At 43.6% G+C, this 27,160-nt stretch overlaps 10 protein-coding genes across 10 annotated transcripts; 7 read left to right on the top strand and 3 right to left on the bottom strand.

The window, feature by feature from the left end:
• Positions 1-2,887: 2,887 nt before the first annotated feature.
• Positions 2,888-3,690, bottom strand: BGZ61DRAFT_204903 (uncharacterized protein). Its single transcript, XM_046237953.1, has one exon. It carries the CDS (start codon positions 3,671-3,673, stop codon positions 2,993-2,995), a length of 681 nt encoding a protein of 226 aa, XP_046094237.1. The 5' UTR covers positions 3,674-3,690; the 3' UTR covers positions 2,888-2,992.
• A 3,549-nt stretch (positions 3,691-7,239) lies between these two features.
• BGZ61DRAFT_315091 (uncharacterized protein) lies at positions 7,240-7,494 on the top strand (the record flags this gene model as incomplete). The annotated part of the gene is made up of 1 exon (XM_046238859.1): positions 7,240-7,494. A coding segment is annotated over one exon (255 nt), but the record flags the coding sequence as incomplete, so codon positions are not given.
• A 1,489-nt stretch (positions 7,495-8,983) lies between these two features.
• Positions 8,984-10,297, top strand: BGZ61DRAFT_467900 (uncharacterized protein). Its single transcript, XM_046247827.1, has one exon. The coding sequence runs from the start codon at positions 9,054-9,056 to the stop codon at positions 10,203-10,205; it is 1,152 nt and encodes a 383-aa protein (XP_046094235.1). The 5' UTR covers positions 8,984-9,053; the 3' UTR covers positions 10,206-10,297.
• A 969-nt stretch (positions 10,298-11,266) lies between these two features.
• Positions 11,267-11,892, top strand: BGZ61DRAFT_541539 (uncharacterized protein; the record flags this gene model as incomplete). The annotated part of the gene is made up of 3 exons (XM_046255059.1): positions 11,267-11,592; positions 11,663-11,698; positions 11,769-11,892. The coding sequence occupies 3 exons, from the start codon at positions 11,267-11,269 to the stop codon at positions 11,890-11,892; spliced, it is 486 nt and encodes a 161-aa protein (XP_046094234.1).
• Positions 11,893-13,947: 2,055 nt separating this feature from the next.
• BGZ61DRAFT_500633 (uncharacterized protein) lies at positions 13,948-15,614 on the top strand (the record flags this gene model as incomplete). Its single annotated transcript, XM_046251584.1, has 8 exons — positions 13,948-14,043; positions 14,103-14,235; positions 14,288-14,469; positions 14,522-14,561; positions 14,617-14,684; positions 14,734-15,098; positions 15,170-15,237; positions 15,292-15,614. 8 exons carry the CDS (start codon positions 13,948-13,950, stop codon positions 15,612-15,614), a joined length of 1,275 nt encoding a protein of 424 aa, XP_046094233.1.
• Positions 15,615-16,463: 849 nt separating this feature from the next.
• On the bottom strand, positions 16,464-16,854 carry BGZ61DRAFT_573259 (uncharacterized protein; the record flags this gene model as incomplete). The annotated part of the gene is made up of 1 exon (XM_046256122.1): positions 16,464-16,854. A coding segment is annotated over one exon (391 nt), but the record flags the coding sequence as incomplete, so codon positions are not given.
• A 2,078-nt stretch (positions 16,855-18,932) lies between these two features.
• Positions 18,933-20,005, top strand: BGZ61DRAFT_373858 (general substrate transporter; the record flags this gene model as incomplete). Its single annotated transcript, XM_046242285.1, has 3 exons — positions 18,933-19,168; positions 19,227-19,602; positions 19,658-20,005. Coding segments are annotated over 3 exons (960 nt in total), but the record flags the coding sequence as incomplete, so codon positions are not given.
• Positions 20,006-22,404: 2,399 nt separating this feature from the next.
• On the bottom strand, positions 22,405-22,872 carry BGZ61DRAFT_573258 (uncharacterized protein; the record flags this gene model as incomplete). The annotated part of the gene is made up of 1 exon (XM_046256121.1): positions 22,405-22,872. The coding sequence occupies one exon, from the start codon at positions 22,870-22,872 to the stop codon at positions 22,405-22,407; it is 468 nt and encodes a 155-aa protein (XP_046094230.1).
• A 1,208-nt stretch (positions 22,873-24,080) lies between these two features.
• BGZ61DRAFT_293725 (uncharacterized protein) lies at positions 24,081-25,029 on the top strand (the record flags this gene model as incomplete). Its single annotated transcript, XM_046238603.1, has 3 exons — positions 24,081-24,282; positions 24,345-24,895; positions 24,949-25,029. Coding segments are annotated over 3 exons (834 nt in total), but the record flags the coding sequence as incomplete, so codon positions are not given.
• A 733-nt stretch (positions 25,030-25,762) lies between these two features.
• Positions 25,763-26,002, top strand: BGZ61DRAFT_373832 (ankyrin repeat-containing domain protein; the record flags this gene model as incomplete). Its single annotated transcript, XM_046242283.1, has 1 exon — positions 25,763-26,002. A coding segment is annotated over one exon (240 nt), but the record flags the coding sequence as incomplete, so codon positions are not given.
• Between the last annotated feature and the right edge of the window lie 1,158 nt (positions 26,003-27,160).

The raw sequence follows: 27,160 nt of genomic DNA, 5'->3' as shown, positions 1-27,160 counted from the left end.
TCTATTTTTTTTATATCTTACTTCTTAAAAATATAGAAAGAATAATTATAGCTAAATTTAGCAATAAATAAAAAATAGAAGTTAAAGGCCCCGAGAAATATAAAGTTAAGAAGATTCTTAAAATATAAAAAGTTAATAATAAAACTAAGTACCTTATTAAATAGAAAAACTACCCTAAGAGTAATAACTAGTAGGAATCTATAAAAAATATTACCTATATACAATACCTCTTAAGGGATTTTTATTAATAATATTAAAAAAGAAATAAAACTAAAAAGAACTCTAAAAATAAAAAGCCAATTAATTATATTTATAGCTTCTAATAACTAGGCCTCCCCGACAACTTATTACTTAATAAGTAACACCTCCTCCTAGAAATATACCCTATTAACCTTATCTACCTTATACAGACCCTACAAAAATAATATCAAATCCTACTTATAAAGAGAATAATACTAAATGCATAGACAGGCTAGCCTGGCTAGTATTTCAGCTAGTAGGCCCTCTACCTACTTAATATCTACCTTAAGTCTTTATTAAGCCTTTAAGTTCTAGGATACTCTAGGGAATATTAGTAAAAACCCCAGTAAAAAAGATATATATAACTTATAGAAAGAAGTAATATTTAACTTATTATATAAATACCTACAATAAATATACTTGCTATAATAAGATAACTTCTTAGATACCTAATAAATCTTATAGTTATTAAAATAATAAAAATAGAGTATAATAATATTATAGTTCTCTTAATTAATAATATATATAAAAAGAGAATACTATAAAGTTTTAGCAGATTTTTAGATACACCCTAATATAACAATTAGTATATAAAATAATTAAAAAAGCAAATTAGACCTATAAAATATAAATAAGAATACAAAAACCTATAATATAACCTTAGAATAAGGCTAATAAGAAGGGAGATATTATATTACAGCCTAGGTTAAGACTAGGCAGTCTCTAGTAGCAGAACTATAATATCCTACTCTTATTTTTCTCTAATTAATAAAAGATTACTTAGATTACTCCTATAATTTAGCAATCCCTAGCATAAAGACTAATTAAATAAAGAATTACTTAGATCACTACTATAATCCTTATAATCCTAAGTAATAGCTTACTAAGATTACTATTACAATCCTTATAATCTATTATAATATATATATATATTTATTTAGCACTTTTATAGATAGATAGCCTTACTAGCTATTAATATACTTAGTTATATTAAATCTACTATTCTACTATTACTAGACTGTAACCTATATTGCTTACTATAATATTTTAATCTACTTAATTATATACTCTATATCTTAAACCTATTCTATACTCTTAGGTTAAATCTAACTGTTATAAAAAGCTAGAAAAATATATTTTTAAATACTTATTAAAATACTAAATTTATTTTAAGCTTTTTTATTTATTATCTAGTTATTATTAAAAGTTATAATAATTTAATTTTAAGATAAGATTTTTTTATTATACTAAATTACTAAGTAATATTAGCCTGTAATAATAATAAATAGTAAAATTACCTATTTTTATAAATTAATATCTTAAATTATTATAACTTATTTTCTATTTTCTAGCTAGGCTATTTTTAGTCTTTTATATTATTTAGTATTTATAATAACTATTTTAATTAAAATAATACTTATTATAAACCTAATTTTATTAAAATTATAGATATCTAACTTTTAAATATTATATTTTATAATTATATTTTATATAAGCTAAAACTAGCTCTAAATAATATTTAAATTTTTATATTAAGCTCTTTAATAGTTATATTTATATATAAAATATATCTTAAGCTTTAGTTATTACTTAATAAAATTTAAAATCCAGTACTTACTAACTAAAAGATATTATAATTAATAAGTAGTTAATTAATTATATCTTCTATATTATAAAACTAAAGAAAAAATAATTATAAATTTAAATTAAGAATATACTTAATAATATTAATTCCTCTAATTATATAAGTTTTTACAAATTAGATATACTATTATATTAGGAAGTTATATCTTTAAGCTAGCAGTCTAGTATTATATAACTAATATTATAAATCTTTAAAGCAGCTTAAGCGCTTAGATTTTAGTCTCTTTTAATAATTTTAACAGCTAAGATTAACTATCTTTTATTTTCTGGGGTTAATATAATTATATATAGAAAAAAATACAGTTAAAGGTAGGTAGTAGGTAGATTGAGGATTTATGCCTTACTCGCTTGTCTGCCTCACTCGCTTATCATACACGTTACTTCTCATCCCCCCACTAAAATTTAATAAAAGCCCCACATTTCTCTCACACTTATTGGCCTCGCCTCCCAAGTTGTTTAGCTGAAGCATAGCCTGTTAACTTGAGGCTGTTTGGTGTTATTATCACCAAGGTTGGTCGCTACGTGTGGAGAATTAGTACTTTGTCAAGTCTGGGTAGCATCACGTCTCCTTGTGTCCATGGCGAATTGAATCGCCGCTCGCACCTCTAGAAAGGTCCATCGACAACGTAAGAATGTGTGTTCCGATTGCCATTGAGTAGATCTTTGTCAAGCGCACCGTGCACCTTTGCCCTACCAAATGCTAGATTTGAGGGTGCGTCACTCCATGGAGGAGCTCACGAACTCGGCCAGATTGACTGGTCAGCTTTGCTGTAATATACGCATCATAATGCATTCCTGAATGGTTGCATCGAAGAACCCTTGCATATTGAGGGTCACGATTATGGCCATGTCTATCCTGGAGGAGTGTCCAATGTCATTCATGAGACACCCGAACACGTTGATGGCCAAGGGTGCTGGGGGTGCATTTGGTTGTTGTTGGCTGATCACCTCCTGTATAAGATCGGCTTAGGCGATCCATTTTGCCATCAACTTCTCTTAACCCTGCCGGGGTAAGAGAGTAGTGCGATTCGCCATGAGAATCCAGTACTATCCATTATTCTAACCTATCGGCATCTCAGGCTCATGCCGTCTCAACATAACAACCTTCTCATATTTCGCCGGGTCTCAAATGTGGTCCGTATCGCCTGATCAAACGTTGTATCGCCTTTTTTCGAACTTCTGTATGCAACATGTCCTTGAAGGGCGAGTCGTACTCAACATTGCCGTGATCAATGGGCACAGATGTAGGACGCTCCATTGAAGACTCGGGTCCTTCATGCCCCCTAAAGAGGTGGAGGCGGCCCGCTCTATCAAAGATCCCATAAACGCCAGGCGGGGGGTTCGACTTGTTCCAATTCTTTACCCAACCTAACTTAAAATATTTGTTTCTGATCTCGAAGGGAACAGTCGCTTCGGAGGATAATCTTGGCCCCGGTCTCGTTCTCGGTCCTCGGTGGCCGTGGCCGTTTCTGTCCGATACATGTCGTCGTGAGGTTGTATTTGCTCGGCGATTGGGATCCTTCGTTCGATCGGCGGTCGCAGCAGTAGGCCCATGCCAAATTGCGCGTGGATAGATCATTTTGCCACCAGGTCTCGCTCTCGTTCTCGGTTGCTGGTGGTGGCGGCTGTCGCTGTTGTCTAGATTTGAAGCCGTATTCGTTTCGGGAGGAGCATCGATTTGGGCAGCGGTCGCAGTCGTAAGACGAGCAGGTGCAGGAGACCCACGACGTTTGCTGCCTAGATAGACCACTGAGTCATCGGAGTCATCAGGGTCGTCGGATGCCAACATGTGTGCGATGGAAAGCGAAGCGTAGCTCTGTGTGAAGTCAGAGCGTGAATTGGGAAATTGGGAGACAATTTTCTGCGTAGCAATGACGAATATACGGGCATATCGCTGATGGTGGGAGCACTCCGTTTCAGAACAAATACCTTCCTCGCACGAGTAAATCAGTGGCCAGAGTTATCCGCTCAAGGTAGACAGAAACCTGAGAACCATTCATTCAAACTCAGGGCTGAAAAGCCAGGTTATTTAAAGTCCGGGCCCAAAGGTTGGCCCTTTGCCTTTTCCGAGACAGAGTGACTTGCTACTCTGCAAGCTAATACTACTATTGGTAAGTATGGGAGCCCATAGGCTCGCGGTACCCGTGAATTTAAAATTTCGCGGGTACCGCGAAAATAACTAAGTACAATACTATTTGCAGAATTAGTAATATAAAATAGGCTATCGGTACTATCTCCTGGGGTGAAATAAAATTTACCAACTTATATATTTAACGGAGCTGATAGCTATCTTTTGCCTATAATTATTAAGATATAAAGGTTTAAGTTGCTTAATTTATATAAAAGCTACTTAAATTATATATAGATATAATAGCTGTAGAATATTTAAGGGCTTTGCTATTTAATTAATTATTTAATATCTATAACTTTTAATAATAATATAGTCTTTTATATTATAGCTAGCTAAGTATAAAGCTTTTTATTTTCTACTATTTATTTCTATTTTTTTTTAAATATCTTTAATATCTCTTTTTCTATTAGCTAAAGAATTATTTTTTATTTTTTTAGTGATCTAGGCTTTAATTTGCTTATTCTTAGCCTTAGTCTAGTTTAAATATACTATTATCTCTTTTTTTATCTATTCTTTTAATCCTATTAATATAATATAGTACTTAGATATCTATTTATAGTCTAGATACTACTTATAGCTTTACTTATTATATCTAAGTAGGAGTCTTATTATCCTATAATATTATTAGTTTATTTTAATATTACTAGCTGGCTATATTATATATTATATATTTTTTATAGTAATATATCTTTTATATATAGCCTGTGATAAATTATATTTTAGTAGCAATAGTAATAGCAGGCTAGGTAAAGAAGATAGTTTATAAATAGGGGATTCTAGCTGCTATAAGGTATTACTAGGTGAGTTTTATAAGACTCTAGTTATAGTCTCTAGCTAATTACTAAGAACTGCAGCTAGTAAACTATCTTCCAGTACTAATACTAATTCTTCCTTAGATATATCTACTAAAAGTTAGATTTAGAGTAGCTTGGGTTTAGTATCTAATACTTTAACTAACTATAAAAGTCCTAGAGCTAGAGCTTCTTATTAAAGTAACTCTTTAAATCTTATTAAGCAGGCTCTTGCTATTTTAGTATAGCTAATTATATAGTATCTGCTATATATAGGCAGCGCCTTATATACTATCTTAATACTTTTAAATATACTAGGTTTTTTTAAGTATTCTATTTAGGGATATTAAAGTATATAAATATCAACTTAATTTATTAGCAAGGCTTTAAAAGTAATTATAAAGCTTTTTTATATTGTAGGTATTAATATTAATAGAAGTATTTAAGTAAAAGAACTTAGCTTTGCTCTTATAAGGATTTTAGAATATAGAGGTAGGGCAGTTTATAGAATCTAGTAAAAAAGCTTATATAAGTTAATAGCAGGGGAGGATCTTTTCTATTTAGTAACTTCTATTACTTTTCTATTTTTTTTAGGGCTTTATATAATACCCAGCTATATACTGTAGTATATAGTAGCCCTAAAAGTTTAATAGAAATATAAATTTACTATTAGGCTTAATTTAATTTTAATTTTAATAACTAATTAAGTAATATATATTTTATTGCTCTTTAAGCTTTAAAGAGATTTAATATAGACTTTCTAAGATAGGATTTTATTAGTGTATATATGCCCTTAACTTGGAATATAGCTATATTACTAAAATAAATATACTAATTAACCTAGACTTTTATAAGCTTTTTTTTATACTATTTAAGCTAGAAAGTCTTAATATATCTAACCTACTTAAGGTAGTTTAATAAGTACTTTTTCTTAAATTATAAAACTTAGTTTTTAAATGCTTTCTTATTTAGTACTCTTATAATTAAGTATTAAAATTAGTAGAATTTAAACTAGCTGCTAGTCTCTAAGGTATTATTTCTTATTAAATTAGTAGAGTTTAGTTAGTTTTAGAGAATAAAAGCTAGCTAGTAGTAATAGAGGATTATTTTATTTATATACTAGTAGTAGAGTAGTAAGTAAGATATAGAAAAGGAGATCTTAATAGTATTTATATAAGTAATATAGTAATTTATTAAAATAATAGAGGGCAGTTTAGTATTATAGTATTTATATAGTAACCTTAATTAATTTAATATCTATAGAAAATCATTTTTAGTTTTTCTATTAAGGAATATAAATATTATATAGAAAGATTGCTAGTAGATATTAATTCTAATTATATTAAGTAGTAGTATATTATACTTATTTATCTTATATATATAGTCTAGTAAGAGTATATTTAAATAGGCTTAAAGATATATTAAAAAGTCTAGATAAGTAAATAAGATAGTAGTAATTTAGCTATCTTTACTAAATTATATTTAACTCTAAAAGCCTTTTTTATTAAGCTAGCTAATAAATATATAAATAAAACTTTACTCTTTATAAATTTCTCTTCTAGTAGCTATAATACTATTATAAATATCCTATTAAATTACTAAGAAATTATAATTCTATTATATATATATTTAGATATCTCTAGAAGCTATACTAATATAAAATAAGTATAATAAATCTACTATAATTTCTTCTTCTAGCTTATAATATATTAAATAAGTAAAGGGATACTAACTTAATATATAATTATACTTAAAGAATTACTTATTTAAATAATATTAAATAATTTATATATTTTTATTTAGAAATTCTTTAGCTAATAATAAGAACTTATAGCTAATTTCTTAAGTAGCTATTTTCTACTAATACTCTATTAATATATTAAAAGAATAATAAAATTAATTATAAATATATATAACTAATTACCTGCTACTCTTCCCTCTAATAGACTTCCTAGTAGTAAAGATATAGCCCCTTAAAGCCGCCTATATATTAATAAACCTAAAAAGAATATCTTATAACTTATAGCTCCATTCTAAAGGGAGATAGTCTTCGGGAAAACTTATATTCTCTACATACAATGCTAGAAATATCTGAGTTATAGTATAGAAAAGGATAACCGAAGAAGGAAGAGCGTAACCGCATCGTAGCGCACGCCGCCAGGTCAGTAGTTAAAAATCGCTACGGCAACAGTACTTAGTCATTTTCGCAGTACCCGCGAAATTTTAAATTCGCGGGTACCGCGAGCCTATGGGCTCCCGGTAAGTATCCGTGGATGAGTCAGAAGAGCACGTGACCTTTGCACATGCTTCGCGACGACGCGTCGCGTCTACCTCACTCTCGATCTTCTTATACCTTGTACATTACCATCTCTGTATTTATTTTCGAAACTATTTTATTCAAACCGCGATTTTAGGAACATGATGACGGGCAGATACAAGTATCGTGTCGAGGATGAATGTTCTCAGGCTCGAACCTCGGCAGACAAAGGCGTGGTAGCAGGAGACGTGAAATCCCAGGTGGACTTTGGTGCGAGACAAACCAACAAGCGTGCACAACTGACAAGACACTTTCGCAACCATATTCATTGGTCGAACCGAACGAAGACACCTTTCATTTCGACGTACGATGACTACCAAGCCGCATACGAAGAGGCATGGCGAAGAAAGAGACGAGGTAGGAAGAATGTCTCCATCATTATCATCGATGTCGGCAGAGCAGGTCGCAGAGTAGAGTATCGAAAACGTTCGTAGGCTCGCAGAGACTCTAGAGTGTTGGATTCCCAAGAGAGCCTGGAACAACTCCGAATTCGAGTATATTTTCTTGCATCGCATTCCCGCTCGTGCCGTTCTCGACGCCATCAAGTTGTGATACTATTGGAGCAGGTCTGACGAGATAGCTCCGAGAGTTAGAAGAAGTGGCCTGGTTGTCAAGCATAAACGCAGGATGAGGAACATGGAGCATCTTTGATCAGGAAATGGCGATCAGCCATCTTTATTTGAGCCACTCGGAGCGATGGTAAGCCTGAACACGAGGTTTTCTTGGTCTTCCAGGAGTTGGGTGCAGGATTCGGAGATCGCGGTTAGGAGGTATTCGGTTCCACTGGTTTCAGATCGGAACACGAGCCACTCAACCCCCAGCACTGGTTTTCCCAAGGGTTTTCCCAGTACCGCCACGCGAATGCGGGGGGCTTCTCGTAGTGAATAGACAGAATTTTATCTGGCTTTTGAAGATCTGGGCTATTCGATCATGAACGTTAATATTGCTGATAAGACGCTGGTCGTCACTAAGCAGGTCTTCTCCTTCATCCACTTCAGGGAACCACGTCGCACCAGCTACGAGTCTTTGCCACAGCATGCGCCGTAAACGGACGACGACAGCTCGTCTCCAGAGACGCCCAGATCCATCTCCAGTCCCAACGAGTTTGATCAGCGACGAACCAGGTTTAGGGGTAGGGTTCGATGGTCTCGAGACATCACTGGTCTTGGGGGGGTAGACTCTGGCTGTTGGCGAATCTTGAGGATGATTTTGGTATTGATATGTCGTCGCTTGGGAGCTCGTTTGCAGACGCCGCTGCGGCCATGGTATCCCTCCGCTGGATCAAGGCCCTCAACCAAGGGCGTTCGGAGGTGTTCTTAAATAACCAATCGTTCCTGTCCGACCACATCACATTCCGTCGCCATGTATCTCGACCACTCGAGAGAGCAATGAGCAAGGTATATCCGTCCAGTTGATTATTCCTCCGCTACGGAAATGTCGCTTCATGGGTTCACGACCCCGCCTTGTGCCGAATTCCTCAGTGCCCAGGTGATGTCACGAGAGAACAAGACCCGCCGATGGAGCTGTTGCCTTAGTTTGGTTTAGCCGTGGGTTAACCGAGAGGTTTTAACTCGGGTCGCTGGGTGAGAAAGCCCATCGGGTGTAGGCAGCTTGGGGTTAAACATTAGCTGGTAAAGAAATTCACAGGACACGCAAATCTCCCAATGAAGTGTTTACCTCGTGATCTTCCTCTTGGTGCACTTTATTGAAAATGATTATTCCAAACTCCTCATCATGCGGTGCTAAGACCCTTTCTCTCACCCTCAGGATCTGACTTTGGCAACGAAAATTTAATGCCTGAGGCGCAAATATGGTTTGCCTGCTCCACATGCCCAACCAATAACACACGGTAGGGTGTGCCAGGACCATATACAGGGACGAGACCCTCGCAACTTCGCAATTCTGATGGCACGAATAATCTCAAGTCGTCATGGCAAAGATGCGGAAGAAGAAGAATTCCAGGCGCAGACCAAAAACAACAAACCAACCAGCCTTCGTAGCTGATCCACAGAACAAGAGCAGGCTCTTTCAACACCTCCCTCAAGAACTTCGCGATAAGATATACTCACATGTCTTCTTTTCTACCAGACTTGCCTACGGTCAGAGAGCGGTCGACCGAATTGATCGCATCAGGATCAAACGCGCTCCAAGCGCTTTCGCCATTCTTCAAACTTGTCGCCGGGCAAAAATGGAGATTGGAGATACTTGGATCGGCCAGGTTATTTTCAGCTTCGAAGAGTCCAAGACGATGCTCGACATTTTGACAGCTTTACCTCCTGGAATCCTATCTAAGATGCGTCATTTGCGCGTCCCGGGCGATCCTCTTATGCTCTCCTACGACGATGATGATGTCTACTATCGTCTAGCTTCCACGCTCAGACTTCTCCCATGCCTTCGCCTCGATACACTCACAGTACTTGGCCCCCTCCCAATCCAAGTTAGCTACGATACTTTAAATGGGCTCATAAGCGAAAGCTGTGGGTGGAAGGAACTTCGTTACATCAGCCATAGCTCGGAAGTGCTGGGGTTTGCGAGACTTGGGCTGCTTCATTCTGACGATGAAGTTGAGGAGTACATGTACTGGCGGAAGCCTCAGCCAGCACACTGGCAACGTGTCTTGGAGGATAGGGACGGCGCTCTTTCGAGGCCTTCAGTCGCCATTTACCGCTCGACCGTATCGGGCTGTCCCGGTTCAGCCATGAATGCGAACACACGCGAGCGATTTGAACAGAAAATGCCCGAGCACACAGAAACACGAGAGGCCTTTGGCATAACAGAGGATGCGGGATTGGTGGCGGATGGCGAAAGAGGCAAAGAGATTATGTTTATCATCAAGAGGGGGGCTGAAGTTGATTACGAACAAAAGAAAGACTCGCGATTCATTGAAAACGATATTCGCCGAGATATGCCGGGAAAGACTTGGGAGGAAATTCGATACGAGTGCATCGACCGCATCTTTTCAGATGACGATTCGCTGTTGAGTTTTAACGAATACGATGAGGGAACTGCAGAGATCGATGCATACGAGGACGTCGATGAGTATGTGTGGCCTCCCTTGCACCACTTCATGACCGAGTGGTAAACGTGGTGGCATTTTGTAAATCCATCGTCGGCGGTATAGGGACATCCCGCGGTCATAGGACTTCAATAGTGTCACATATATCAGGATATCGGGATATCGGATTTCTACGGCTATTGCAACAGTGAAGGTTTTCCTAGCTATTCCTTCCTTCATCATAGGCGTCCATCGCCACCTGCCTCGTCACCGGCCTCGTCAGAGGCCTCATCATAGGCCTAGCTTTTCCTTGATTTCATCAATAGCTAGCTGAAGCCAAAGACTCCGGACCATCCGGAGCCTCTCGGCCGTCCGAGGTCATCCGAGGTCATCTTCATCTATAAGACTGACCTCAAGACCCTCTAAAATACTACGTCACCCCATGCACATTGGAGCGGCGATGGGGTGCATGGGGTAGCCTCAGCCGAAGGCTGTTGGATGCACCTTTTGATCGTAATCACCTGGTATCCACGGCGCCGCTGAGCCGTCGCTGATCCCACAGCGGCGCCGCGGCGAGGCGTGGCGCCGACCGGCTGACCCAGGACCCCCGCCGCCTGCGGCGCCCGGCCAATGGTATCCCGGTATATCCACATGCGGACCCCGCGCTGGCCACCCCGGATCGCCGTGGATATACGCGAATATCCATGCCCCCTCGCTGATCGGCCCCTATAACTTCAGGAAGCTCCAGGGCGCCTCCAGCGCCCTCCAGCGCCTCCGGAGCCCCCCCAGCTGCCCCGGTGCTGCTGATCTGGCGCTGGAAGGCCGGGCTGGCCCTGAAAATTAATATAATATCTCTACAGACCCCAGGCCCGTCTAGGCCGGCTTACTCTCTGAAGACTTTATATGCGATAGATCGGATTAGCTGTCGCCTCTTTGATTGATATCCGACTATGACGAGGAAACGGGCTGGGAAGAGAAAGGCAGCGGCTGTGGCCGACTCAATAACCGTCAGGACCAGCACTGCAACAGCTACTGCGACTGGGGCTGTTGCAGGGGCCGCTGCAGCCGGCACCAGGCACCACGGTCGCGTCGAGCTTAACGCGCGCAATAACGCTGAGCTACGTGCTAATGCATAGCATATCCTCTCGATGATTCAAGACGCAAGGCCGAGAAATACAGTGGCCGTATATGAGCCGAAGCAGAAGGAGTTCAGGGACTTCTGTGAGCGCAAGCAGTATCAGGATGCAGATACCGTTACAGAAGACAAGCTCCTCCTCTTCCTTGTTGAGGAGGTCGCGGACCGGCCGCTCAGGGCCAGGAGCCGCAAGGCGGCTGAGGATACTCTGCAGGAGGCTACGCGGCTTGCCTGGCGATCAGTCCGCAGCTATACGACTGTATTTGAACACCCAGTCCAAACCCCAGAACTTTCCAAGGCAAATCTTAGGACTCACAACCAACTTCGTGCTATTCATGGGTGAGAAAGAGGCTATCTTTACTCCTTGTTTCTCTTACAAGGCGTAGCGAGGCTACTGAGCCGCCAGCAGGGATCCGAGATCCGAAAAGATGCAGAAGAAAAAGGGGTAAGAAATACTATTGGTGGCTCGATGCCGTCACCTAGAGAGTCTCACTCTGCCTTGACTGCAGCTATAGCCTGCTCGCCGAGATCGGTGCGGCCGGTGAGGCTCTCTGCAGCGACAACCATCTCACCACCGTGGCCTTGCCACTGTATCAATTGGATGCCCGCGATCCGAAGCATGAACCTAATCTGAGCTAGGGTTGGAGGCAAAATTGCAGCAGGCGCCTTTTAACTTGATGATTTTGCATGTTGCATTTCGGCATGCATCCAGAGTCAAGTATCACGATTCGAATGCGGCTCTCTTCGTGGATATTCTAGACAGAATTGATTGTGAGCTGATACGGCTCTCCCAGGCAAGGTCGCCGACGGAAAACTAGTTATATATAGGGAGGTATCTGGAAGCAGCGCTCTTCCGCATTGGAGCACACTCATGGCTCGGGAGTATGGTACAATCGACCGCGCACATGCGGCTAATATTTGTCGGCTAAGGACTTTCGTCGGCCTCGTTGCTCAATTCCCACTGACACCCTACGTGTGGAGGCAAAGGTATTGGCTGATCCAACTACACTTCAACCTGGCGGCCGCAAGACCATGTCTCTTCTTGAAATGGCATTGTTCGAGGTGGGTTTCAGGAATGCCAACTTCTGCGGTCGTCAGATCGATGAGCTGAACCCCAAGTCAACTAAGGAAAAAGTGGATCTCTTGAATTTCTGCTTGAAAATGGAGCAGATCCCTCGAAGGTGAAGAAGATCCTGCTTGCTAAACAGTCCGGTCCGAATTGCCTTGTTTCGAAGGTGTGGCGCGACGAATTGGCGCAGCTCATCGCAAATTGGGAACAAAAACAAAAACGAAGCCCAACGTCCGATACAGAGGAATAACGGCGATTGCGTCTCCAGTGCCTTTTGGATTCTCCATGGCAAAGCTGTTCTACGAGTCTGGTGCAGCGCTGACAGGACGAGGGCTGAGGCACGAGTCAGTGTTCCATGTGGCCGTGCTGAACAAGAAACCTTTCTGACCTGCACCATCTCATTCCATTGGCAGATGGCAAATTGCTCAACGCGCAGAACAACCTAGGGCACACACCCTTCTGTTTCTAGCGGCGGGTGAAGAGGATATGGATGGTGTCCTGAGGTTGCTTCTGGGGTGGCTCACAGTGTCACACCAAGCAGCCGAGGTGTCGGTTGTCTGTGCCCCGTTGTCTGAAGAATGGCAAATGGGACATGCTTCCTGGGGATATAAATGTCATCGGCGACCTGAAATGCCAAAGGCCAAATACTTGAGGCACTAGTGGCGGTGGCGGTGGCGGCGAAACAAGGACGAAAAGAGAAGCATCTAGGTTCAGCCTCACCAGACTAGACTAGCGGATCAAAGCCATCTTCTCCGGCCATGTCTCAGCTTCCCGAAGTGGTTCGAAAATTATGAGAAATCTCAGGGAGTGAGAGGGGAAGGGGGAAGGTCGGTCACCTTTATTAGTTAGATCATTCCCGCTAAAGTCAGGTCTGGGGCATTGACACGCTACTAGCGCCATACAATTGTCCCCTCATCCATGTGACAGCCGAGGTTGATCAGAATCTCCACTGCCCTCGGCGGACTGCTTTGGAAGATATCGTTGACGTGATGTACAAGGGGGTTAAACAATGCGTTCCGTGTCAGCCCCTCCACTACTCGCAATCGCGTCCAACACTCCACGGATACACGATGTGGCAATCGGTTCTGCGGACGCGAAGGGGAAAAACATGTAACGAGCCAATTGAAACGAGACACACGCGATCGTGCTGCTTGAGTTTTAAGGCCCACCCTCGGGGTCACTATCCTCAAGTCACCCTGTAATTATGTGTCACCATGGATCGAAAAGCGTGTTGTGACGGCGATGAGGCAAAAAGGGGCGCATTGTTGACCTCTTGGAACCCCCCCAAGCCTCCCTACCCAGTGGCGTTGAGCTGATGACACTTTGCCTGCCACTGGCACACCCACCCACAGCCACAGTGTGCTGTCACCTTCCTATCGCCGTTGGAGTTTCCACTGGCCCAAGTATTAGTGCAAGTTTGATGAGTCTCCTGATCTGCCTGCAGGTTTTACCCCCAGTCTATTCGAGGCGCTAATGCACAGAACCCCCTGCGGTGATTACCCCAGAGTCCAAGCTCGGTATGCAGGGGTTAGCTCTTGAACTGGGGAACTCGGGATCCATTAAAAGGGCTGCGATGCAACTTGCACATGCTCCATCCCAACAACAAACCCCGCCCGCGTATCAAGATGAATGCGCTGTTGGCTTTGTTGGTTTGTCTATTCTTTGTTTGCCCGATACGGTGCAACGAGACCCTGAAGGTCCCAACTGTTCCTGACTGCGCAGTAAATACACAATGCCACATATCCCTCCAGATCTGCGCAAGTGCTGACGGCCTCCGTAGCGAGAGTGTTTTGAAGAGGCGAAATCAAACTCTGCCTGCTCAGTTGATCCGCAATGCCTATGCACAGATGAACCCCTCCGTGAGCATATCCTCGCCTGTCTTCAACAATCATGCCTCCCGGAGGACATATTCGGTGAGTTACAGCCCCGGCAACTTCGCCGCATGACCTAACAGGTCCTCCGTAGCCACCATCAATGCAACCTCGAATGCTTGCAATGCACCTTTCCGAGATAAGCATGTGAACTTCAATATCTTGACTACGACCTTGACCATCGTTGCCTCCGTCATAGTTGGCTTGAGGTTGATTGAGAGGCTGCAGTGTGGCTCGGGCCTCTACGCTGACGACTATCTCATTATATTCAGCCTTGTTAGACGCTCCTTATCCAATGTATTCGTACTGTTGCTTACGGCTCTCGCAGATGGTTGACGTAGCGAACTCGGCAGTTTGCGTTTTTGGTCGTAAGTTGCGTGTGGTCCTTATTGAAGGATTTATTAATAATGAAAATGCTATTAGTTTCACCCAATGGATTGGGAAAGGATGCTTGGACTGTCAGTGCTGACCAGATTACGGCTTTCCTACGCGTAAGGCACAGCCCATTCCTAACAGAGATTTTGCCAACACTGTCTCAAGTTCCTTTTTGCGGGTTCACTTTTATACACCACCACAGTCTTCTCTGTCAAGATCTGCATCCTTCTCTTCTACCTTCGAATATTCCCAGGAACCACTGTTCGAAGACTTATATGGGCGACTCTTGTTCTTAACACGGTCAGTCTTGCAGTCTTTAATATCGTAACCCTAACGCAATGCCGCCCGATCAGTTATTCCTGGCAACGTTGGGATGGGCTACACGACGGCCAATGCAACAACATCAACGCCATGGCATGGGCCGGCGCTGCCATTAGCATTGCCATTGACCTCTGGATGCTGGTGATTCCGCTGTCGCAGATCGCACATCTGCATATACATTGGAAAAGAAAGCTTGCCGCTGCCCTGATGTTCGGCGTGGGTGCTTTGTAGGGTTTGTCTTCCTCTGTGCTTATGCGCAAAACTAACTATGGTGTTTAAGTGTCACGGTTGTCTGCATCCTCCGACTTCATGCTCTTGTGGCATATGGCCATACCATCAACCCCACGTGTAAGCTACATATCCCCCATTCTTGCCTGATGCTGCTCCTCACTATCGCTATAGGGGATGCGTATTCTACCTGCTATTGGTCCATTATCGAACTCAATGTCGCAATCTACTGCGTTTGTATGCCGAACCTCCGGCTTCTGCTCCTCCGATTGTTCCCAGGGATTGTTGGGTCGTCCGGTACGCATTCGACCAGTGTTGGAAACCGACCATCAGCATCTCGCATAAGAATGAGCAGGGTCAATTACCCAGCAGACCACATCACCAGCACCGATGACATACCGACTTCGCAACAACACTTTCAGCCGAAAGGCTTTTCGAGCACTACCGAGTTGGTCGAAGTAGTACGGCCCACCAGCGACGGCAAAGCTACCGTTTAGTGGAGCTTGCGGTGGTCGTCTTTGACGAATCTGCCATGTGGGAATGCTTTGTAATATTGTTGTCAGAGTTGGTTGTTGAAGACGGTGAGTCGGCCACAGTAATTACTTCAAGCTCGCGGCCCTCTTAGCCAATGTATATCATTAGACAATCCCCAGTCATTGATATATTACTCGAAGGACATCGCTAAGAGAAAAAAATAACGCTGGCTTTTTCCAAGGCAATTGAAATTATGATGAGAATGTTATCAGATTGGCGGTAGAAGGAGTCGTCTTGCTGAGCGATGTAAGTGACCTTGTGCGTGCATAGGCGCGCTCACCGCCTTTGGGTGCTAACGGGACGTCTAGGTGGGGCTGACGGCCGCCCATACAGCCGGTGTAAGGAGCGCCCGTGTATTAAAATGGTTGGGCCCGTATATCAATTGCCTTTTCCTATAGCACATTAGAAGCTCAGTGAATACAGGGCTGGCTGGCTAAGGTAGGAAGTAGTTGCTAGCCCGGCTTCCTGCTTCCAAATCAAACATAACCAACTACGTAGGTCGCTACTGAGAACCGGAAAAGGGCCGCTTGTAACCAAAGAGGTAATTATGCCTGCCTCCGCTCTAAGATAACTTGATCACCAGTACACGACCTTGACGCGGGAAGCAGACGTATTCTCCAAATATGGTGACCGCAAAAACGAAAGCGGTTCAATTTGACCGCTAAATTCTGATGCTGCAAAACTCGGTGCCGACGACAAGGTCAACAACTTGCAAGACGAATATAACGACAATAAGAAAGAAAAAATTATCAATATATAGGTAGGATGAATTACCAGAACTTATTATATGCTTAGATAAGGTAGGGAAGGGAGGAAGAGTATGGTCTTGTAGTTATCGAGATTTTCGTTGAAGCAGCTTGACAATGGCCTCGTGCCCATACCGGGTGGCCCACCATAGCGGCGTCCGACCACGTTCGTCCTTGCACTCGACGTCGGCGCCCTTCTCGAGCAGCAGCTTGACGATGGCCTCGTGCCTATTCCGGACGGCCCATAATAGCGGCGTCCGACCATCTTCGTCCTCACACTCGGCGCCCTTCTCGAGCAGTAGCTTAACGATGGCCGCGTGCTCATTCCGGGCGGCCCACGATAGCGGAGTCCGACCATACTGTCTTTCGCCTCGATCTCGGCGCCCTTTCCGAGAAGTAGCTTGATAATGACACGATGGCTATAGTACGACGCTAGTATGAGATCTGTAGTAAAATACTTGGTAGTGCTTATATGTATAGTTTTTTAATAAATTTTAAATTATACTAAGTAGCTATTTAAATCTAGATTATAAATTCTTAGAGTAAAAGATATAATAGTAGTAGTATTAATAATATTAACTTTATAGAAGTAAGTATCTTAAGTTTTAACTAAGTAATCTAAGAAAATATAGCTATTAATAAAATAGCTAGTTTTTCTATTTATATTTATTAGAAAATTAATATTAAAGTTAAAAAAATTTAAATAAAATATATAAAACTTTATAAAAATTATATATATATCTTAAATAATAATAAAATAATATTAATATAACTTTAATAAAATAATTATAAGTAATAATAAATTTATAAGAAAAAATTTATAAATTATTTAATAAAAAAAAATACTATCTTAATAAATTAAAATAAATAATCTATATTAAAATTTAAATTTTAATTTAAATTTTAATTTATTTTTTAAATTAAAATTATAAATATATTATAATATATAATTTATATTTATAATAATATTTATTTCTAAGATTATTAATAGCTAATTTATAGCTAAAATAATATTTAAGATCTTTTAAGCTATTATATATTCTTTTAATTTATTAAGAATTTATTTATATATTTTATTAATACTTCCTAAAAGTATTTTAATAGTAAACTTAATTATCTTTACTATCTTTTTAAAATATTTTTTCTCTAAGTAATTAAATATAAAATATACCTAGAGATAAGTATAGTAAGTAGTCTTCTATAGTCTTTTCTCTAGGTGGCTCTTAATTTGGGGTGAGAGGCATAGCTGATTAATCCGGCGTGTAATAACGTAATTCACCTCCTGGCTGATTATTTCTGACTCTTCCTCTTCTGGTATATGGATATTTGGAAAAGCGTCTAATAGGCCGCGGAACTTGGACACGATCTGGTTATACGGGCGCAGGGTTGAAATCCATGCCACGGAATCCACATATGGATCCACATATGGATCCTGTTGAATGATGACCCTGTATGGCGAAACCTCGGATAGATTGATATCCTGACCTTAGTCAGAAGGGGGGGTATGAAAACCCCTCTTCCGGCTGATCCGGATGACGAGATGAACATCATCAACATCATCATCACTGCATTGATCCTTATCCATCGATTGAATTGACCGTAACGGATCCATCACAAAGCTTATCCACCAGTATCTACCCCTTGAGATAAGCTAGCTTCTAGCCTGCCGCTACATTTCGCTCCTTGTCCTATTCCTTGATCAACTTCGGATAATAGCTAATGTGCCCGGGGTTGAGAAAGTAGAAATTTCTTATCCTTAGGGACAAAGAGGTCGGGGGGTGAATGGTCGACTATAGGCAGTCGGAGTAAGCTAGCTCAGGGAGCAGAGAGCGACGAATCCTAGCCCTTAAATCGCCTCTTAAGATGCTTAGCTGGGTATTCCTGCGGCTAGTCCCAACTATAATAACTATTCCGATATTGTATTATGGTGCTATAGCTATTTCGCAGAGTCACCTCCGTCAGGCTAAATTAAGTAAGACTTGATAGAGGCTGTATCCTAGGCATAGAAGGACGAAATAGAGGCTTACTCTATAAAACTGACGGGGCAAATATTTACTTAAGGCGTGGATAAAGGCTTCTAGATATTGCGGGGCAAGAGTGGATTATTACCCCGCTAATAATTTATCTTAAATATTACTAACCGAGGCACCTACCTAATACTTGCTTATTAATAATTCCCTAAATTATCTATTTATTAATATCTAATTCCTATCTTAATAAGCATTAATAAGAAATAGTCTGAATAGTATATACTGCCCGCTTAACTTAAGAATTATATTCAGTATAGCAGTTATACTGCAGATACACACCTATAGATAGAATATCTATTTTCTAGTTAGCCCTAATAAGATTACTTTACCGGCCTATTCTACTCTTCTAATAGTAATATCTTAAGCTATTATAATATAGTTAACAAGCTATACCTCTACTTTAAGATACTACTAAATACTAGAGCTACTAATAATAAACTAAGTAACTCTTAGAGTAATATTATATTTAAATATACAGGCTTTATTAATATTAACCTGCTGCTGCCTGAACAAGGCAGCTCGCTCTTTAAGCCGTCTCCGAAGGCTTCCCGCCGAGTCTCCTGCTATCCAGAACGAGCTTGGGGAGATTCTGGCGAATCACGAGTTCGAGCTAAGCCTAGGAAAAAGCAGCTATCTCGACTGCTTCCGGGGCCCTATGCTTAAGCGTCAGTTAACTGGGTGTGGCGTCCAGGCCATGCAGCAATTGAGCGGCATAAATTTCATCTTTTATTACGGAACTCAGTAAGTTTTGGCCCTGAGGAGCTGGTTCCTGACCTCCTATTAACTTGGCGTCCTTTAGATACTTTAAGAACTCCGGAATCAATAATGCCTTTACTATTCAGATGATCACTTCGTCTATAAATGTCGTGTCTACTCTTCCCGGCATCTGGGCAGTCGATAAATTAGGACGTCGCCCCTTGCTGCTGTGGGGAGCTGTGGGCATGTGCGCGAGCCAGTTCCTAGTGGCAATGCTGGGCACCTTCACGACTAGCCAAGATAGCGCTGGTAACATCATTGTCCATAATATTAACGCGCAGAAGGCCGGCATTGCCTTCGTCTGTATCTACATCTTCTTCTTTGCCTCAACCTGGGGCCCCCTGACTTGGGTCGTGTCAGGTGAGATCTTCCCCCTAAAGATCCGTGCCAAGAGTCTCAGTATCAATATCGCCACAAACGTAAGTAGGCATTTCACTGAAGTGTGTTTTAATGACGCTGACTTACTCCTTCCAGTGGCTCCTCAACTGGGCCATCGCCTATGCCACGCCATATCTTGTTAACTGGGGCCCGGGTAACGCCAACCTTCAGTCAAAGATCTTCTTCATCTGGTCCAGATTCTGCTTCTTGGCCATTGCCTTCGTCTACTTCTTCATCTACGAGACCAAGACACTGTCTCTGGAGGAAGTCGATGAGTTGTACAATGAGGTTTCGTCAGCTCGTAAGAGCGCCGGTTGGAGGCCGAGCACGACCTTCCTTCAACGCCAAGGTACTGCTACCCATGGCGTTATTGGGGGCAGTGACGACAAGACGGACACAGCACACCATGATTATAAGCATTCCAACGAAAAGGACAGTGTTTGAGCTGTTGGTTAGACACGATGAGAGGCTTTTGAAGCTACATCAATGTGGTCTTACAGACCAGTATATTCTAGGAGAACCATATCACCCAGGGTCATATTGCTGACAGCTCACAATAAATATATGGAATTAATCTTTGTTAAATATATTAGCACCGTGTAAGATGGGATGTGAGTAAGATGTTTTCACCTATCCAGTCGATCAGCTTACCGCGTGAATGCGGTGATTCGCTGAGACACAACTATTAAAGATATAGCCTCATTTTAGCATTCTTAAGTCACTTTCGGCAGTATGAATATAAGTGATGCCACAGTGTGTAACGGTTGTGCTAGGTCCGCTATACCAGGGGGGGAAAGATTGGTCAATGATCGCTGTGGTGGCAATCATCCGGACACATTACTGCACTATATGGCCTCTATCGCTGTTCGGTGAACCAAGCCGTAACACAGTGGGTAAAGACCGGCACTAGGTAGGCAAAGAAAAGTCTGGGGTTCTAATTATAGGTAGCCTCTTCTGTAACTAGGAAATCCCTCGCCCGACCGGCTGATCAGATGGAACACAGAAGACAGAGAGGATACAGCGGAAGGAGCTCCCTAGCTGATCCCAATTGACTATTTCCTGATTCACAGGATACATCATTATCGTCATTCTTTTGCATTAGACCCCTGCATGAGACCGTACGACTGTCTCGCGGCTAGTCACCGTATCTGACAGATCCTCACGAGTACCGTAGCAAACCCAGAAAAACATCACCAGCGAGAAGGAAATTTTTGAAACAAGAGCTAAGCGCCGCAACACACTCCAAAGGGGTTAATTGGTTAGCCCAGTGTCCGTCGCATCGCCCAGTGCGTCGTAGGCATCATGACGACCCCGTGGCCCCGGGACCAAACCTGGCACACAGACTACCGATAGAGCACGCCACAACATTGAGCAGATACCTGCAGTCAGCACTGTCTCTCGTCGACAACGGGAATGTACAACCCATCGATCCGCACGGAGTCAAATTCGCATTTATCGGAGCCCTCTCCCTCGTCGTCAAACTGCAAAGCTCCCCCCGACCTCGCTCATATCCACGAAACTTCACAAGGCAAGCGCCTTACTTCTCAAGCTCCTTACTTCTCAAGCTCTCAATCGTTCCGAAAAGGCATTGGCGGGCCCCGTTGGGGACCGGTCTCCTGTTGGCGACCCGGTCCAGATCGTCCGAGCAGATTTCTCTTGCCAGCAAGTCCCATACCTTTCGGAATAAAAGGTTCTTTCTTCTGCGCCCTCCTTTATAAACTCGGGGCACCTAAAGGTCCGTGCTCGGCAGCTTCACCACAGCTCCGCGCCACAGCTCCGCGCCACCTAGCTTCGCCACGGCGGCTGCACCACAACTCGCGCCACCTTATCTTCACCACAACCAAACCGCCACCTCTTAGCCACAGCCTATACGCCACAACAAACACTCCTTAACTATCAATTACAGCTTTAGTTACCCCAGACACCTTGTTCGATTATTACCATACTCCCTAACATCACCATCGCTCAGAACGACACCCTGATGCATCTGGCAACATAAACCACTCCCGAAGCGGTTTACCGTTGGCGGTCGACTAGATCTTTACGGCCATGCTAAGACACCTCGGTATCTCATATTACCCTGACGAAGCTTCTCCATAGCCTCATTAATGCCTTCTTCACTAAATGAGAAAATCTCGATAATCGGCTTTATGTTATGGAGCGCCGAAAAATTGAGCATCTCACGTTGGACGCGTAGTGTGGCCGGGAGACTCCCTTCGATCCGGATAGCGTTCATCAAGATATCTGCATATAAGCATCGTAGCTCTGACGAATTAACAGTTATCGCGCTAACCACACCACCTCGACGGACCAGCGACAGAATTACAGACCAGTCTGGCTGTTAAGCACCAGTAAGGAGAAGATAGTTAACGACGCGAATCAGAAGAGAATTCCCCCCTATGACTTGGAAATCTGACGCTCCCAGGCTTTGTGCTGCTTCTTCTTTGGCAGGTGAGTGCGAATAAACAGTAACGTAGCATCCCATCTTAGCGGCGAACTGAACAGCGAGGTGGCCCAGTCCTTCGAGGCCGAGAACGCCTACTTGGTGATACTATTGGACTCCCGCGCTGCGTAGGGCGGAGTAGATGGCTGTACCAGTGTATATTAAGGGAGCTGCCTCGGCGGATGACATGTTCTCCGGGATGGGAAAGAGGAAGTGCTCGTCCTAAGTAGCATGGGTTGTAAACGAGCCCTGGTTGAATTCGCCGAAGCTGTATAGCTGTTGTGCTTTGCAGTAGAGTTCTTGACTATCGCTACAATGCTTGCAATTGCGGCAGCTACTATGATAATATCCCCAGCCGACTTGATTGCTACACCCTCCGTTCAAGATCCCCACCAACTAATTACATTGGCGGTGTTGTGGCTTGGCTTAGTCGTCGGAGAGATGCAATTTGACCGTGACAGAAGCCCACGGCCTGTTCCTTGAGGCTGGTTTCATGTTCCGGCGGGACCACTTCGGCACCTGATACCCATGTCACTATTGTCTCCTTCGGTCCAGAGAAGTGAAGCTGTACAGCTGCAACGACGCCCCTCCCGGGGCTCGAGTTGGGTTCAAGGACTTCATACTTCATCTTGTACGTCTTTGGATCACACTCCAAGATCCGCTCGTCGAAAAAGATGTCACCAAAATAGACTCGTCGCAAGGCGCCTTCCCCATAACCTTCAAGTACTGATGATTGGGTACACCCAGGGATCAAAATTCTCTCCGCCCCGATAGCTGAGAGAAACGGCCAGATTTCGTTTTGTGGCGCATTGATAGTCTCCCTAACCGAGGCCAGGACTTGCCTGCCCCCAAGGTCTTCAATTGACATGTTGGATTGTATCTAAGGGATGGCACGAAATAGTGAGGGGGAGGAGATTTCCGCACTCGAGATGAAGTCCAGGGTAGCGCGCAATAAGAGGTTGTGAATAGTTGCGAAGAGTAAAGATTGGGCAGTAGCTAGGGTCCTATTTATATTTCTTCACAGCTTGAGCTCTAAGCGGAGTTTTGACCCGAGACGTTGAGTGAACGGTTAAGGTTGCGGACTTGTGTCGTATATCTAGCTGGGTATCCACAACTCCGCAATCACAACTCCACCAGCAAAAGCGAAAGCGATAGCGATAGCGAAAGCGAACATGAGACATTATCCCCATTAGAAACTCATTTGGGGTTGTCAGCAACAAGCAGCTGACTCGCCAGAAGCTGGGGACTGTCCCCAGTATCGACGATGTGGACCACCTCTACTTTGTTGGTAGGCAGTGACCGGACGGATCCGAAATTGTCCAACATGCCCCACCTCGTTACATCCGGAAAAAGCCCATGGCCGCTCATTCAACGTTGGAGATGGCGCCCCGGTCTCATGGCAGTTGAAGTGGCTGGTATGGTAGTCTACGATTACGTTGGTCTTAGAGGAAGCAGTGTATTAATCCACTTGGATGGAGACTTTCTAGTATCGAGTGGTTGATGTCCCAGAAAGACTTATGGCCAGTATGGACCTAAGCAATGGCCTCAGGGAGGGAAAACGCTTTGGAGAACTGGTGAGTTCGGGTTTCAACTCCGACCACCTGTTGTGTGAATGCCACGGAGAGCTTCACAGGCAAGACGGAGTTGAGGGGCTATCAGAATCTGCCGCTCTCCATGGACTGCATAACTCCGCAAGACCGTCGAATGGCCGCTCCCAGTAGCAACTCCGCAAGACAGTCGAATGGCCGCTCCCAGTAGAAACTCCGCAGGATTTGTAATATGTTAGCTGGGTCTGAGGGATGAATTATTAATCAAGAAGGATAGGGATACGTTATAACAAATTTGGGGAAATTGCAAATGCGGTCGCACTCCTTTAGCATGACCTATATTAAAGCGCATGTTTCCTCCAACACGAACAATAGAGGCTACGCAATTTATCCGCTAGAAGCTCAATCGAGCAAATTTCAACGAGTCGAAGCTCGTTTGTTGCAACACGTCTCAAAATGACGCCCAAGCTCTTTGTGTACACTCCATCGAGAACCTATGTATAAGACTACGCGTTACTAACCGTTAAATAGCACTGGAGCGACCGGATATGTAGGCGGCACCGTATTTCACGCCCTTGTGACAGCTCACCCAAAGTACGAGACTACGGTGCTCCTCCGGGAGATACCTGCGGGTTTCTCCGAGAAATATCCGAACGTCAAGATTATCAGGGGAACTTTTGACGAAACCAGCGTGCTGACACGGGCCGCCTCCGAAGCTGATATTGTCGTCCGTACGTTCTCGCTTGATAAATAAATCTCTGTATTAGAAACACAGCTAACAATTAGGAATAAGACCATGGAAACTCAGACCACGTCCCTGCCGTGCAAGCACTACTCACCGGCGTCATTGCACGGGCTAACGCTTTCTTACCAGCATACTACATCCATCTTGGTGGCACAGGGATGATCGCGGACACCAACGCCCTCGGCGATCTCACTAGCAAAGTGTGGTCCGACATCGATGATATCGACACGATCTGGTCCCTCCCACACGAAACTATACATCGTCCTACGGAGTCTCTGATTCAGAATGCGTGGACCCAGCATGGCAACTGTCTCAAGACTGCTGTGGTCTGCCCCCCGAACATCCACGGGAAAGGCACCGGGCCGGGTAATAGAAGCAGCTTCTATGTGCCCGTCTTCTATCAAGAAACCGTAAAGGCGGGGGCCCCCTTTTACGTCAACTCGGGCTCTAATGTTTACTCTCGAGCCCATGTCGAAGACGTTGCCCAGGTATTTCTGAAGCTTGTGGAGGCTGCGGCGGCTGGCGGGCAAGGTGCTGAATGGAACCGTGACGTGAGTACAACTTTCATCAGCCATTTCCAGCAAGACTCCATTGCACTTGTTTGATTGGCTCTGTGTCTTATCCTACATGTCCCTAACGATATACTCTATAGGGCTACTATTTTGTGCCCAACGACGAGGTTTCCCAGATTGAGATCGCCCGTGCTACGGGCAAGATCCTCAAGACTAGAGGGCTGGTTTTGACCGATGAACCAAAAAGGATCACACTAGATGAACTCGACAAGAAGCTCGTTGACGTACCTCTACCTGGTGCCTCGCGCCTGGTCTTCGCGGCCAACTCTCGATCGAAAGCAGACCGCACACACAAGGTTCTAGGTGTTAGGGCAAAGGCGCCAGGCTTCTTGGAGAGTCTAGAAGGTGACTTACTTAGAGCCGCGGGGCTAGGTCAGTAGCCGATATAAGCCCCAACGGAAATATGTCAAGATATATGGGAAGGTCGTCATTTATTTCGGGGTCAAGCCTTGTGGACTGGGGCTTAGTCGGCAGTCGAGCGAACAACAGCTAAGGGATGTCACACTGTTGACAGCATTGAGCAGCCCTGATAGCGTCACTGCCTTTATATCAGCGAGTTTTCCCCTTTCATAGGGATTCTCACCACCAGCATTACGAAAATATGCCACACCAGTAGCATTAATATCCTTTAGTAAGATAATACATTGTAGAGAGAGCTTAGCGAATAGGTCCTTAAGTGCTTAGTTGCTAACAGTCGATATACTAATAGCGTAAATATCTAGACTAAAGCGACTAAATATAGATAAGCTTAAACTAGACTTTCTAGTCCTAAGAGGACTATATAATAAATAGTCTTATTAATAAAGTATAGATTGTATAGAGTACTATTATTAAATTTACAGATTAAGGAACTCCTTAATATCTTTAATAAATAATTGCCTCTATACATTACCTAGGATAATGGTTAATAGCGGAGCAGGCGTCAACGCCAGCGATAAAGACGGATGGTTGCCGCTCTTAGAGGCCTCAGAGAAGGGCCACGAGGCGGTGGCAAGGCTTCTAATCGACAAGGAAGCAGACGTTAACGCCAGCGACAAATACGGATGGTTGCCGCTCTTATGGGCCTCATGGGAGGACCACGAGGCAGTGGCAAGGCTTCTTATCGACAAGGGAGCCGTGGCCAACATGGGCTAGGGAGGCCAGACCAGGAAGCAGATGCCCATCCTCTTCTCCGGCCTATCCTTGGAGCCTCCCGTTGCCGTGGCCTTAAGTTCCTCATCGGCCAAGTGTCACAACTGACCGTCACCCTCAGTCCAGCTGCCTCAGTCTGTATGGCACCCTTGGATTTTCTTTTACTGGATAGCAACACAGCCTCCGCAGAAGCGGCAACTGAGATAGGCGGGACCCAGCCACAGCGATACCTTCAGAGGGCCTGGCTGTGACGATTCTGCGACTGCGCTAAGGCGGTAAAGCATCGGACGTGGTGGCGATGGACATGGCGGTATGGGGACGAGATTGACTGGGACTGTAGATTTAAGGAATGCTAACAGCTTCTGTGCTAACAGCTTCTGTTCTCGAGTCTCTGAATTAACTAGTTCCAAATGGTGGATTGGGAGGGTGAAAAGGGACCATGACAAAGTCAACGGCATCTCTTTTTGGTTGTTGCGGCCAGTCGGTCTATGAACAACGGGCATGATGCAGATATGAAGTCACAGCGCGGTAATGTTTTGGCGGCACTAATCAGGGCCTGCTACGTATCTAGTACGTGGACCATCCGTGGGGTATCATTCGAGGAGCCGCAATCGAAGAGCCGCGACCCAAAGACTCGTTCCGAAAGGCCTTGGCGGGCCCGTAGGGACCGGTCTCCTGTTGCAAAGACTGGGACAGGTTATACTGGTACAGTTCATACTGGTCCTCCGATTTACATATACTAGTACACTATTCATCCCAGTCGCTCATTGGGCTTATACTAGTACGCTCTATCTACTAGTCATGTTGTCCTGGTGCTATTTGTACTGGTCTCATATTTTTTTCGTACTAGTCTAGTCGTACTAGTATTAGGTTCCTTTCCGCAATCATTGAAGCGAGAAACGGTCTGGCAAAGGTACAGGTATCCCGTTAACTGTCGTAAGCCTCCAGTTTAGTCACTCCAGGGATGTCCAACCAGTTAAAGAAGCATACAGGAGACCGGTCCCCTACGGGGCCCGCCAATGCCTTTTCGGAACGAGTTGAGAGGTTGATAAGTAAGGCTCCTGGCACTGGCTTTACGGCGATTGGGAGACTTTTGGCGGGTGACTACAGGGGCTGGTGGCGTCTGCGTGTGACCATTTTTTTGCCTTTTGCGGTTTGAGA

The sequence above is a fragment of the Ilyonectria robusta genome (genome assembly GCF_021365365.1).
Source record: "Ilyonectria robusta strain PMI_751 chromosome Unknown BGZ61scaffold_64, whole genome shotgun sequence".
In the NCBI taxonomy this organism is placed as follows: domain Eukaryota; kingdom Fungi; phylum Ascomycota; class Sordariomycetes; order Hypocreales; family Nectriaceae; genus Ilyonectria; species Ilyonectria robusta.
Note: the sequence above shows the minus strand (reverse complement) of the source record. Positions and strands in the feature narration are given on the sequence as shown.